The sequence below is a fragment of the Dermacentor andersoni genome, chromosome 3, assembly GCF_023375885.2.
Source record: "Dermacentor andersoni chromosome 3, qqDerAnde1_hic_scaffold, whole genome shotgun sequence".
NCBI classification, from domain to species: Eukaryota; Metazoa; Arthropoda; class Arachnida; order Ixodida; family Ixodidae; genus Dermacentor; species Dermacentor andersoni.
In genome coordinates this window covers 108,006,496-108,020,699 of record NC_092816.1, presented here as the reverse complement: position 1 = coordinate 108,020,699, position 14,204 = coordinate 108,006,496, and the positions used below count along the sequence as shown (strand labels likewise).

General features: G+C 48.4%; 1 protein-coding gene across 2 annotated transcripts in view; it reads left to right on the top strand.

The window, feature by feature from the left end:
• LOC126539777 (uncharacterized) overlaps positions 1–13,831 on the top strand; it is a 15,569-nt gene extending 1,738 nt beyond the window's left edge. The window contains exons 3-6 of one of the 2 annotated variants that reach the window (XM_050186616.3): positions 3,913–3,975; positions 5,718–5,777; positions 7,387–7,443; positions 13,686–13,831. In XM_050186616.3, the coding sequence (XP_050042573.2) occupies positions 3,913–3,975; positions 5,718–5,777; positions 7,387–7,443; positions 13,686–13,778 (273 nt within the window). In that variant the 3' untranslated portion in view covers positions 13,779–13,831. The remainder of the gene's footprint in view (positions 1–3,912; positions 3,976–5,717; positions 5,778–7,386; positions 7,444–13,685) is intronic. The other variant, XM_050186622.3, reaches the window with a different exon arrangement.
• Positions 13,832–14,204: the final 373 nt, after the last annotated feature.

Sequence of the window (14,204 nt, the reverse complement as noted above, 5' to 3'; positions counted from 1 at the left end):
CATTTCGCATGAACGAATGCGCCTCTCGTCGCCCGTCTACAAGCATAGTTCGGCAAAACGCCACGGTCTCCCTCAAGCGATAAAAAAATATTCAGGAGGATGGCTGAGAACGCGAGGTGTCATGTTGAACCGTGCACCCGGTGAAGATTTCAAAAACTAAATTATTTCATCTACCTCAAGGAACCTCACTACCGTCCTGTTTACCGTGACTTACACAGTCAGCGAGAAATGGTTAAGATCTGAAAAAAAAACGTAATATTTGCGAGCAATTTGCTATGGTAATCAGAAAGACCGTACAACGTTATATGCGCACATATTTTAGTACATGTTTCAAGTCTCAATGCCACGCCTCGGAAATAGTCAAGGCCCATATTCGCAAAACGCTCTTCTGTTACAATTACCCTTAGGAGAAAGCCGAGACAATACTGACGTTGGGCACGTTATTAGCGAAGACGGCCAGCCAAGGGCAAGGAGCACTAACTGACGAAATGTTTTGTGAATTCGGATCCACCCTTGTCACAGCAGAGAATGTGATTCCGCAAAGCAGATTTATTTTTTTAAATGCCAAGCATTTCTTTGCCTAGTCAGAGCCAAGGTCCAACACGAGGCCGGCCAAGATCGCAGAGTTCATCGCCGATGCGCGCGCATCCCCATGAATCCGCTCGATCGCCGCTATTGGTTGGGCGCCTCCTCGCTCTACTCGCTGGCATGGGTGTGCGCGCCGTAAATAGGCGTGGCTCGCTTGCGCTAGGTGCGCTATGTTGCGCCACGGCCGCTCGAGCATAACGCATCCAGCTGTCGTGGTTGCGCGTAGGCCTATACTTGCGAGTGCAACAATTGACCCTCGAACGTGTCAAGCGGAAGAGGAACGTAAGAATGCCGTCTCTGCAGAGACGACACAGACATGCGATGTGTGCCACAAAGCGGCGAGGCAGCGGGCGAAGTGACGGGACGACGAGATACGCACGGCCGTGGACCGTGGGCAAGGAAAGAGGCAGCCCCTCGCCAGGCAGCGCAAGCTAGAGCCGCGACGTGTGGCCGAAGTATAGCGACACGCCAAACGGACGGCCGCCGAGACCAAGCGGCGCCAATCGGAGGATCGGCACTTGCGGGGCGATGACGCGTGTTTTCAGCAGCACTTTGTCGTAGACGAATTTCGTCTGCAGTATAGCGTCTGCGATAACCTCTAGTTTCGATCGTGCGTCCCGCGTCCCACGCATGTGGTGCTCTACAAATCCCGATGCCGAATAATGTTCCACCGGATTAAAAAAAATCAGCGTGTTAATAAGATTGCATAAACAGGCCTGGAATGCGGCCTGATCCCGATGACCAGAACAGGTAACGCACTCCCTCACCAGAGCAGGATTGGCCACCCTGGTGCAGTACTTGGCCACAAGGATTGCGGTTACATAAGCTTCAGTTTCGGGAAGCGTGAGAAGCAGTCAGCGACCATTGAATGCTATCGCATTCATTGTTCAAGGCGACGCGTCAGCGTTCTCAAATTTTTTCTTCCGGTGTCCGAGTTGTCTTCTAGCTTGGGCCACTAGGTATGCGTGCTAACTTCCGTCTGGCATCGTAGATAACTTGGGTTACTGGATATGTGCCACTGCGTATGTGCCCGAACAGATAAGTTTGGCACATGTATACGAACGCTATATTGGTATGTGCCAATTCTTAACTAATGCCCCAGAATGGATGTCAAGGAAAAGCAAGACATATGTAACCTTAAAAATATTAAAGTGATAATGAATTCGTGGGTTTTGCGTTCAAAAACCGCGATTTGATTATGAGGCACGCTGTAGGCTCGCTACTCCGGAATAATTTTGATCACCAGGGAACGTTTAACGTGCCACCAGTGGAGGGGACTCGGGCGCTTTTCGGTTGGGCCCCCATCGACATGCGGCCGGAATTTCATCCGGCGACCTCACGCCTAGCAGCGCAATAACATAGCCGCTAAGCCACCGCGACGGATTATAAAAGTGACAGCGCCCCATCCGCGTCGAGTGCGGCCGCTTGAAGGATAGTCATTGCGACAAATTCTTCGCGTCCTGGCCGCCAGATTGCGCTGCCTGTGCAGAGGGAAGAGGAGCCCGGCTGTAGTTCTAGAAACCTTGCGAGATGCTTCTTTCGCGGCCGCAGACCGACGATTAAGGACACGTTGTTAGTGTGAGTTCTTTTTCGAGTGAATATTTATTTGAAGGATATACCTAAGTTTCTGTTCATGGGAGGGCGAGCCCATGTGGCACATACGTACTCATCCAGTTGCTGAAGACAGTGGCACTGGCACTGGTACGCACTACGACGCCGCAGACCTCATGCTACATACGTCACAGTGACAGTGGCCAACCGCTGAAGATAAGCAACTGCTGTTTCTCAATTACGGACTCTCTATCGGTTCTTATTTTCGTATTGTGATCCCCTTTGGACGGAAGTTTAAACGGCACTTACGCGGTAGCAAGGCGTGTCGTCCTCCGTGGTACTAGGCAAGCGCACACTGTAAGCAAGAATTGCAAGAGACCCCAGCAAGAAGTCCACGGAGCTTGGAAAGGCCTCCACAAAAGCCACCAGATTTCTCTCTCGCAACTCACGCATGCGCAGGATGCTCGGTAAAATACGAGAATGATCTGGTGCTGCAGTGCACGCCTCATACATGAGGCCACTCCACGTGCTTCTTTCGGCGAGTCCTTTTGCCGTCTGCATGCCTCTCCCCAAGAAGCTGCTTACCGCTCGGTAGTTTCAAGAAGGCAAGCGCCACCGCTATAGGGCGTACCATGCGGAGGCCGACGTGCTGTCGTCCTTCTTTTCCGCTCATTTCTTGCTCTACTTTGAGCCATGCCCATGCCTCTCACTTGGAGCACACGCTGGCGACAAACTGAGAATGGACTGCCACCAAAACGGACGTAGAAAGAACAAAATAATGAGAATAACATATAAAAGTTATCTCACCAATCGCATACCTCTTGTAAAAATACTGCTAATTGCATTCATGTTGTCAATAATTTCCAAATGGTGGATGCACCGCCAATTTTTTCCGTTCGTAAGGACTCTTCGCCATTGTCTGCCTGCCTTCGCTAATGCATTATGTCCAGCATGAGCACTTCTTGTTGGGCTAGTTGGTAGCTGTTCATTATAAAATATAAAGACCCCAAAAAACGAACACACACAAGAGAAGAGAACGGGACAGGGCGCCCTGTCCCGTTCTCTTCTCTTGTGTGTGTCCCTTTATTTGGCGTCTTTATATTTTGTAATGTCCAGCATAAGGACTGGCTAGCATTTACCCTAACGAAGAGTTCTAGCCTATGAGAGTTTTCGTGAATGCGAGCACAGCTTTGGTTATGAAATCTTGTGTGCATGCATGTTTAAAAGTATTGCCGCGTTTTTATTCAATTAGCAAACTTCTTTATCTCTTAGAAACCAAGGACAGAAATGAAGTAAGGCAAGACAAACACTATCCCAGTTTTTTTGGCGTGGTTCAAAGAGTTTGAACTGTCCTACGAGAGGCAGAACGCACTCAGTAGTACGATGCAACTGGAACCGAATGCACAAAGCTTTGCGTTCGTAAGTGCTCATTGTTATTAGCCGGCCGCCTTCACTAACTGATATATCCAGCATCAGGACTGGCTGCAACGAAGTGTTCTAGCGTAAGGAATGTTTGTCAATACTCGCCAAGCTTCATGGCACTGTTAAATAACACCGGAATTTCCATCTGAGCATAACTGCAGTGTGGAGGTATAAACACGATTAAGACATCCGCCACCGATTACTCACATTAGCGCAATACTCTTCGGTGAACGTGCTCTCATGTGAATCACGAGTACCCACTGGCTTTGCGAATTCGGACATGGTTCGCTCTCAAGCGTGCCGGCCATGTGAACGATCGGACATAACAGTTTCTTTTTTTTGTGAACGTAGGTGCTACAGTTATTTTGTCAGCAGTACTACAACTGCGTTGGAAAATTCATGGGGAAAAAAGCTGTAAGTGCACTGTTGTTTATTTTGTTTGGTTAGTTAGTTGTTAGCTAGTTAGTTGGTTAGTTAGTTAGTTAGTTAGTTAGTTAGTTAGTTAGTTAGTTAGTTAGTTAGTTAGTTAGTTAGTTAGTTAGTTAGTTAGTTAGTTAGTTAGTTAGTTAGTTAGTTAGAATTTAATGGCGCAACTTATTCCGTGCTGTCGTTACATTTCCGTCTGTATAGACAGGTTGCTTCATTGAGCTGACTACCATTGGTTTCAAGCAAATTGAATAGTCTGTTGTGAGTACGTATGGATGAATGAAAGTTAATAAATGCAGTGTGGAAACAGATGAAGTATGTCGCTTGCAACCTTCGCCCAAGGAAAGAGTGCTGTTTATTTTTATACTTCTTCCACCTCGACTGACAAGTCACTGCTTCAAATAAAGGTTTCATTCTATACGTACTAAAGTTAACCAACCTCATGACAGTAGAATGGTGAAGAAGCACGCCTCATGTTAAAAGGGCGTTGTAAAAGGGCCCCCAAATGTTGACCATGCGGGGATTTGGAGAATTCGACGGGCCATTGCGCGTGCGCATTCCCGTGTTCTGCCACCCCTACGCCTGACTCGCTCCTCGCTCCGAACCAGTTATCAGCGGTGGCGCTCCACTCGCGATGGTTCGCCGTGAGGGCGGGGCTAAGACGTCACGAGGGGCCCATGGCGGCTACTCTCGTGGCGAGCAGAAGTGCATGGTGCGGCGACGTGGGTTGGTGCCTTGCGGTGGAGGTTGCTGTGTCAGGACATTTCCTTCTAGGCAGCCCATGCGTATAACACTGTGGTCAGCAGAACGTCACTCGAGGCTATAACCTACACTTTTGATCTGCGATTTTAGCACTGCAATGGTTCTTGATGCTACACCGTTTTATTAGCTGATAATTCTGATTTAAGCACGGAAAACAGAATGCATAGCCTGTAGTAACGTTACTGATGTTCTGGAGGTAGTATTTATTGGTCATTATTTAGACAATCCATTACAAGCTAATAATTTGCTATTCTAGAAGAGTACTCGTTCCACGTGGTGCGCAAATAACATTGACCCCGAATTCCTATTCTACGTAGATTATAACTCAAATAGTACTTCATGTACGTGTACAAATGGCTACAAAAAAGGGGAACAAATTGCTTCACTCTTTCTCTCATGTGGAACTGCTTTCGGTCCTTACAGGGTTAACGTTGCCCCGCATTTACATAATAACATACCAGGGTTAGTGATAACAGCTAAGGACCTTTGGTGGAGGGCCTAAGAAATAGGCTCGCCATACACTGTGCAAGAAAGAGGTGAGGCGTGCGGGCAAGACACAAGAGTAGAGAAGTGGACAACACGAACAACAACACGTTCGTGTTGTCCACTTCTCTACTCTTGTGCCCTGTCTGCACGCCTCACCTCTCTCTTGCATAATGAATCCTTACCAACTAGCTCAGCTTTCTGTCGTTCTAATCGCCATACACGCCAATTACGCAGTGGCGGATGACCTTTCGAGGGAACCGTCTTGCAGTGCACTTCTCTGTTTCAAACTCGATTGCCTGACGGCGTAGATACTTAGATGTTCAAGAACATCCCGCAGCAACTGTGCCCGTGTCTACGTGCTTTACCTTTTCAGTGGAGCACAGAAAGTTGTCAAGTCAGGGCGTCACGCAATTTGGAACGCTGCTATTTCTCGCAACAACCACGTTTTCACGCCTGTGCCTTTTTCTTTCCTTTTTTTTTAGACTAAGGAAGGCCGGAACGAATCCCTTCACTGCATGATACAGTACATGGAGCAGAACCTCGTAAGTCATTGACGGAAACATGCATCTGTAACCCTCTCCCGTCTTTACTATCACTGCACAAGCGCTATAGTAGAAGGAAGAAAAAGGGTTGCGGGACTGGAGGCAACATCGATCTACAAAGCTGCGTCGAAGGATTATCATCTAATCGTGGGATGCCCTGATGCTAGCACATTAGAAGTCAGGTATGCCGTGTGAGGATAGACATTTTTTTTCCGGATACACGACAAAAAAAATAGCTTTTCTTTCAGCTCCTTCAGTAAATAACTCTGCTACAATACCAACGAAGCCACTCTTACCGCCAGTAGAAACTTGGTTAGCCATAAAAGAAACAACAGCAGAAGACGTGTGACGACTTCACCTGGAAGTTCCCGGTCCTGCTCGTCGTGAATTTTGGCGGCTTTTCTTTATTCTGTAATTCTTTATGGTGAAATATTCAACACGTCTAACTATAAAGAAGCCTGATACTCAATTCCGCAAGCTTTAAGAACATTTAGTGAGCCACAATGGCCCGAATAAGAATCGATGCTTTGAAATCCCTGACGTGACCGAGGTTCGAACGTAGATCTTAAATAAAAATAATACTACGCCACAATTTTATTTTTAATTAATTGACCTATTATGGAAATATTGAAAGTTTCTAGCAAGAGTATTCAATTAACCTAAGATTATTTAATGTTTCTATTTTGCGTCCCTTTCAGCGTCGCGCAGCGTTTCATCCTTACCGGTAGTGTTGGCTTTACTGCGTTTGCTTTCTGTTCCAAGTGAAACTACTTGCGCGTACAGCCCCCGTCATTTCTGCCTGGGACGATAGAGCGCTGCGCTGTTACACGAAAAAACGCGTACTTGAGGACAGATTTAAGGTTTCAGAGGTCGTGCTCAAGCTCAACAGCCTAAGGAAATCCGCATGATTCTGGTAGCGCTCCTTCAACGATTTACTTTCTCTACGATTGATTTCTTCAAAGGGGTACTGGCAGGTTATTTTCTACTGTTCTGCTTCTTGCCTTAAGTGAAAGTCCTAAACCTCTATACTGAACAGAAAATATGACACAAGCCTCAGCGAGCCGTAAATAATTTAACATCACAGCCTTCATAGCTGATTTCAGTTTAATTTCTCACGAGTACAGTTTCGTGACATCATGACGTCATAACGCAGTATGTCGTGAAGCGGGAGCAAAACATTGCGGCATTCTGACAGACGTGCCGGTTCGCTCGGTCGCCTCGTATGCTGCGAGCCAGACCGAGCGAGCGAGCCAGAGCGAGTGTCAAAATATCGCAACGCCGTGACCAGCGTGCCCACATACTACATCGTGACGACACGACATACTAGAAACGAAGCTCAAACCGGCCACTGAAAATCTATCATAATACAATATATTAACATTTTGTCGGGCTTGAGAGTATTTTCGCTGGGGTTTAGAGGAAGCGCGCTTTTATTCAAAGGAAAAACAAAACACAAAAAGGAGGACTCGAAAATATTGTGTCAGTATCCCATTAACGCTTCCTTTAATTTGCGGCCCAAGGCTACACAGCCCTAGACAGCCGTAACGGAGACTGTACATAAACCACTGTAAATAAAAAATTTTTGCTACCGTTTCTTCTTTATCGACAGCCACCTGACCTGCCTACCGGCGACCACGAGCCGCGAGCACTGGTGGCGCCGTTTATGGTACGCATCCTGACCTTCACACATTGCCTCAGCGTAGAACAGACAATCGCGTCATCGGCTATCAAGTCGCTTAAATAATGAATGAGCATGCACGCAAGCTTCTACTCCATACAGTGTATGAATAATTTTCACGACTCCTTTTGCAGCGCCTTGCGCTGACTCATATCTTTATTAAACCATTCTATCTTCAAGGTCTCTACGGCTAATGTTTAGGCCTGTGTGAATTGTAATCTTAGAGACCGACTGGAATACAATTCCAATAGTGCCAAAATCGAATGTGGTTGATTCGAATGTATAATATTTTTCGAATAGTTTCCGATGAATGAACAGCAATTTCCACCATTCATGTAAAACAACAATGACATCCAAGTACTCGCCACATTAGCAAGATTCCGTGATTATACTGCCTGCCATGAAGTACGCTTGATCAAAAGCGCGAATGTAGCATTATAAATAAATAGGCATAGTTCTTCAGGGCATGCATGCGTCGTAGTAATTTAAAGCAGAATTAAGGTTTGGAAGACAACCTTGTCAGCCCGTGGCTAACTGGAATAAAACGGACATTCTCGTTGAGTCTAGTAACGGCAGGGCGAAGACAGCACTATTTCTCTGTCGCCGTAATTAGTACCACGATGATATCAAATAATGTTGCAATCAAGCGTACTCGTGTTTATTCCCAACAGAACACAGTTGCAGGCCGATAAATAATGCCAAACAATGCCCATTGCTGAATGTCATGTCTGAGCGAAATTTGGGGGGGGGGGGGGGGTAGTCTTATAACGTGCATAACTATTCCAATCTCGACGTCTAGCTTGCGTAACCGCCGACGCAAGGATTGGCCGGTGACCCGATCCTTGCGTTGTTTGTAACACGCAATCAAACGCTCTCCTCATTTATAGGATGCGACTTGTTTGCTTCGAAAGCGAAGGGCATTGCCTACCTTTAGAGGTTTTTCTTACCTATTTGGCTGACAAGAAGCGTGGCGCGCGCAGAGGTGGAGAGACAGACAGACAGACAAAGAATTTTATTAATGGTCCTGAGGAACCAGCGTTAAGGTACCACCCTTTTCAGGGAGTCCCCGTAGCCGTCGCGGGCCGCACCCACGTCGGGGCCGGAAGAACGTGGTCCTCCGCCCTGTCGCAGGCCCTCCGGACAGCCCGTAGTTGCTCTGAGAGGTCGCCGCTCTTAAGGGCTGCCTACCAATCGGTTAGAGTGATTAGCGATGAGCTGCGTAACGCAGGGCATTGCCAGAGCATATGGGATAAGGAGTAGTACGCCTCCCCATAGTCTGGACAGTGGGGTTCTATATTAGGCGCGAGGTGACTGAATTGGCCCCTGAAGGGGAATGACCCCATTTGAAGCATGCGAAACGCCGACGATTGTGGTCTACTAAGTTTAGGGTGTGGTAGCGGAAAGGCCCGCCGAGCAAGTTGATATTGTGCCAAGATTTCATGGAAGGTGAGAAGCGATTACCTGTAAAGTCCTAAGTCGCCGCCCGTGAGTCCACCTGAACCGCCGCGGTGTGTAAGACCTCGCGCACAGTCATGGGCCAACTCGTTGGCGTTAACAACCTCAGAGTGCACATTGATTCCCATATGGGCCGGGAACCATTTGATGCTATGAAAACCAGCAGCGCCCTCGCTGCCGACGATGGCCGCCGCCTCCTTTGAGGTCGAGCCGGAGGCGAAAGCTCGGGCTGCAGACCTGGAGTCTGTAAAAATATTGGGACGTAGAGGGTTCTCCAGGTGGAGAGAGGTTCCGTGGGGCCGGGCTGGCCCAGTGAACATATGTTGAATTCCAATGGCGGAGTCGGAGCAAGTTTTTCTGCTCGTTTCGGAGCAAGTTTGTTCCAATGGCAGAGTGAGGGCGGGAGTAAGGTGTTCCAATGAGAGAGTCGGAGGGGATTCAGAGCGGGAGTCGGTCCGTGGAGCAGAAAAAGATGCTCCGCCGAAATCGGCGGAGTGGACCGGAACTCTGCGTGACGTATTATCTTTGCCACGTTTGTCTGCTGGGAGGCGCCACCCGTCACGACTCGCGAGTAAGCAAAAGCTGCTGCACGCTTGGCGAGATATCCATCCCGCAAAAACAACAGATGAACGGCGCTGAAGAGACAAGTGACCGGTGCGGCGGTGCTGGGATCAAACAGCGGAAGCAAATGACAACACGCAAGGTATCCTGGGTAACTCGGTGATTGAACTTCCGCTTCCGCCTTGCTCCAGCGGCGCAGGTTGTGTTCCACTCGCGAATCTGGAGGCGTTGCTCTGCGCCAGAGTCGAGTGCTCGCTCGCGGAGTCCGTCGGCTGCTCCGACTCCGCCATTGGAATTCAACAATAGATAGCCTGATGAGGAGGGTGGTGCCGGCGTCTGCCATTGGCCCGCTCCCCCTGCCTTAGCTTGCGGTGGCTGTCGAACGTCGCAGCGCTCTACAACGGAAGGCTTTAAACTCCACGGAAATGTGTCTTCATAGAACACGAATTGACAGAGTGATGTCGTACACATGCCCGAAAACATCTCGACCAATCGCAGAAGCCTTATGGTGATGGAGGCGTACAAGCGGAGAGAAGTGGTTTCTTTTGTTCGGTCTAATCGTGCATAATCAGTGCGCACACGCTATGTCACGGTTCGCGGTTTTCTCAATGTCGTGATAACGACAAGCGAAGTGAGCGTGGCCGGAAAAATGTTTGACTAATCGTAGAGGACTGATTGCAGAAGTGTAACAGAAGCACGTTGGAAAAGCTTTTCTTTATAGCGTCTCTGAGTGCGGATGATTCCGGTTTTATTCGAAAAAGCCTCGCTCCAAGTTTGGGCGACGTAGCACATCTTGCGTAAATTCTCCTTTACTACATCGACTATGGCAGGGTTGAAATTTGCTTTATTTTTGCTTCAGTTTCATCTTCAAACCTGCAGAGCTGACAATGGGACGTTTTCGAAACAGTTCGAAAGATATTCGCCATTGCGAATAACGACAATTCGATTCGACGACCTAATCGAATAGTCCATCGAAACACGTCAGAAATGTTCGGATTGACGTCAAATTTCTCACGGATGTCCCTGTAAACGAAGTAAATCTATGGCTCTAAAAAAAAAATCATTAAACGTTGGTCTGGGCGGGAATCGGGCCAGGGCCTCCGGGTTGCTGGATGAGCAGTCTTCTCCGGCTCAACGGCGGGAACACGGTTCGGGTAGGCTAAAGGTTCGCCTAGTGCGTGTGTCATTGTACACGTGACGGCGCAGCCAATGGGGAAAGATGGCGCTACGTCATGGGGGCCTAAAACGAATCTATGAGTACAATGCATTATTGTCCACTTCAACTCCCCTGAACCGTCCCTTGAGTTATTAACCCCTTGCGAGTAGAGCAGCGCGTTCAGACGCCTGGTGCGTTTTAAAGCGACAGCGTTAAGGGCCCCTTGTCGTTGAAAATTCGGCGTTGGTGTCGGCGTTGTCGGCGATGTCCTTATGAGAAAAATCATCCTGAACCACGCATCTCGATCCACGCAGGCCCTCCGCGTGGCGCATAAGCTTCGCTGAAATAATTGAATTTCTGAAAGTAAAAGTGGTCGCAAAACACGTAAAGCACTATTTAGACACAACCTGCAAACATGATAGCGTCGGATGGTAATTTGAATATATGATAAAGCACACTTCCGTTACGCGGAAACTCAAACACAATCTCCTTTTTCCGCTGCCGTTTAAGGTCTGTCTTAGTAGAAGCGGCGCGCCCCACTCGGTTCCTTGCGACACCATCTAGTGATGATAAAGTGTCAAACGGCCCAATGCGAAGAAAAGCCGGAGTCTGTAATGTATAGCAGTGAAACGGCACCGAAATCGCCATTGGCTGCGACGCCACGTCATGAACCCACCTGCACGGAGAGCCAATTGGATGCGACGCCACGTCACGAGCGTGCCTCGACGGAACAGAGCGGGCGAAAGGGTACTCATAATGGTAACAGCACGGACAAGACGACGACGTAGTGAAAGGACACAGGAGGAGCGCTGACTCACAACTAAGTTTACTGAAACACACATCAGGTATATAAGCGACACAGGCGATCACATGGTCAATCGAGGAATAAACGACCGGGCCACGTGTATACAGGGCATCTGTTACCGTATAAAGCTATCTAGGTAACTGCATTCCTGCTGAGAAAAGCGCGATCGAAGACTAGTTAATGCACCACGTGCCATCTCGCTCAATGTGGGCTGCTTCCACGACTAATCTGATGGATGCATCAGTATGGTTAAACAAACATTGCCGGCTATGTGAAGACACATGCGCATAATCATTCTTGTCTAAGGACAATTCATGCTCTCTAAGTCTTACATTGATGCACCAGCCGGTTTGCCCTATGTACACTCGCCCACATTTGAGCGGGCAAAAGTACACCACATTGGAAGTGCGGCCTACACACTTACTAACATGTTTCACTTTGCACCTTGCGTTAGAATTACGTTCTGCTCTACTTTCTCGCCTTTTGACCGCCGGACAAATAGCACTTATTTTTCCAGGAGCCGAAAAGACAACCGGCACCCCATAACGACCTGCAACGTTCTTCAGGCCATGAGACAGGCGACGTGCGTAGGGTACAACTACCACGTTCTTCCTGGTCTTTCCTTCGGCCTCCTACCTGCTCGAGTTTTTTGCCCATTGAATCAACTTCTCCGAGCATCCCGTTATTAAGCTACCCAGGTACCCAGCTTCCTCCAGCCTGATGGAGTACGCAGATCCAAATGACATTTTTTACTACTTTAGAATGACTTGAGGTGAAGTTCAACAGGGACTTGGCAGAAGGGGGGAAATATTTCCAACAGACATGATTGTCTAGGAAAACGTAGTCTAAGGTCAAGGTATTGTAGTTCAGCAATGGCTCGAACGTCGCCGTCTTCTTCATTGGCGCCCCTCGGCGCAACCGCGCAAACGTGCTCGTGCCACTGCTCGCGCGTTCGTCGTTGTCTTCTTCCACAGCTGGCTCCGTTGTGTAAAAAGCTATCTTCGCCAATGGCTCTTTCGAGTGCGGCTGACGTCGCGCTTCTATATGTGAACGACGTAAATGGTCTCAGTTAAGTTCCGCCGGTGCGGTGGGTAGGCCGCGCGTCGTCAAGTCTGCAGTAGACCAGCGCGCGTGTGAAGAGCGACGAGGGGAGCAGCGACGCGAGTGTGATCGTCAACGGCGTGCGGACGCTAACGCGGCGGCCGACGAGCGTGCCCGCGAGATGGTAAGTGCGCAGCTAGCAAGAACCGACGACGTATTCCGTGAGTCAGAGAATGGCGCGAAGCGCATTCGGCGTCAAGAGGTCGACGTGGACGAGTTCAATCTTCCACAGCTAGCTACGTTGTACAAAAGCTATCAGCATCAACAATGTCTCGAACGTCGTCTCCTGCCACAGCCGGTTCCGTTGCCGCTCATCAGTCCAGCGCAGAATTTGACATCTCTTCTGTCGTCGTAATGGGGAGGCCGCGTTTACGGGGCTATGAGCCATTGCTTAAGAGGGTGTGAGCCATTCATTGGCTTGCGCGACGGATAGATTTAATAGCAGAAGTGATACGCGAATGTGCACGCGTACCTATATCGTCACGATGACCAGAAATCAGGACAATAAATATGTTCGTACCTTTCTTCAATATTATCTGTTACCTCTGTACCGTGCGCTAAAGATCTTGGCTGGTCATCCACCTTCACAAAGTGGAATGGATCAATAATTCTTTTTTTACTTGTTCCTGCTAGATCATTTCATATAGTGAAGTTGTTCCTTCCACAAGTGCTTTTCAGCAAGACCATCTTTTTGATGGCCGCGATATTGTAGCGACGCCTTTTTCGACGCCTTTCCTGGGTTTTTGTGCTTCTTCAGGAGTCAGAGCCCCGTTCTAGCAGCTTAGACAATGGCATCCACCGGCTGTGAACGGTAGATAATAATAGGGGCATAGTATCAAGCACGAGGTGCCGCTCCAACATCACTGAAACAGTTTCATACTACCTCTTCCCACTCCGCACAAACAAATCTTTCCTAGAAACTGATGCTGAGAAACAACGTAAATATAGTCGTACGAGAGCTCCATGGCACAGAGTGGTTACATTCCTTGAGCACCATAATTCTCCTCTTAATAAGTGAAATGAATGCACCTTCGCTTCTGTTTGTCTTTTAACTTGCTTGCTCGCTTATTCTGTTGCTCTTGAGTTTTCTCTTATTTCGGAAAGCTCGCCTAACTATAAAGGGATATTCATAAAACTGACCCTCTCTCGCAGGCCTGCTTCATGAGGCGTCTCGACCTCCCATGGGAAAACGAGAAAAAAGCCAACGCAGTGATCCACTGGTTCTACGAGATCGTACGCCCCTGAAAGTTTCCGTGCACAACGGATCGATTAATTAAATGAATTATTTCGTTTCTGTAGATGCTGAGAAACTGTACAAATGAGTCTTGCTGCTGCTGTCGATTTATTTAACAGTCTCAATAAAAGGAGTAATATTGTTATGTGGAAGCAGAGTAGGAATACAATTTACAGGATGTACTTACAAGGGTAGCAAGAACTGGCCAACATGGAAGCCAGCAAACATCAAGTAAGGCACATCGTCGTGAACAGATCATGCAGTGGCCGCTTATGGTTGCGTCCCTCTAAATTCAAAAGTCGACATCATCATGTTCGAGTAGCGCGTTGCATGACCACCGGTGGCAGAAGCGCAGGCTCGGAGCCACTAAGGACCCACAGCAGAGGAAGGGTGCTAACGCTTGAGTATCGAAACATGGGCGACGTCAATGAACGACG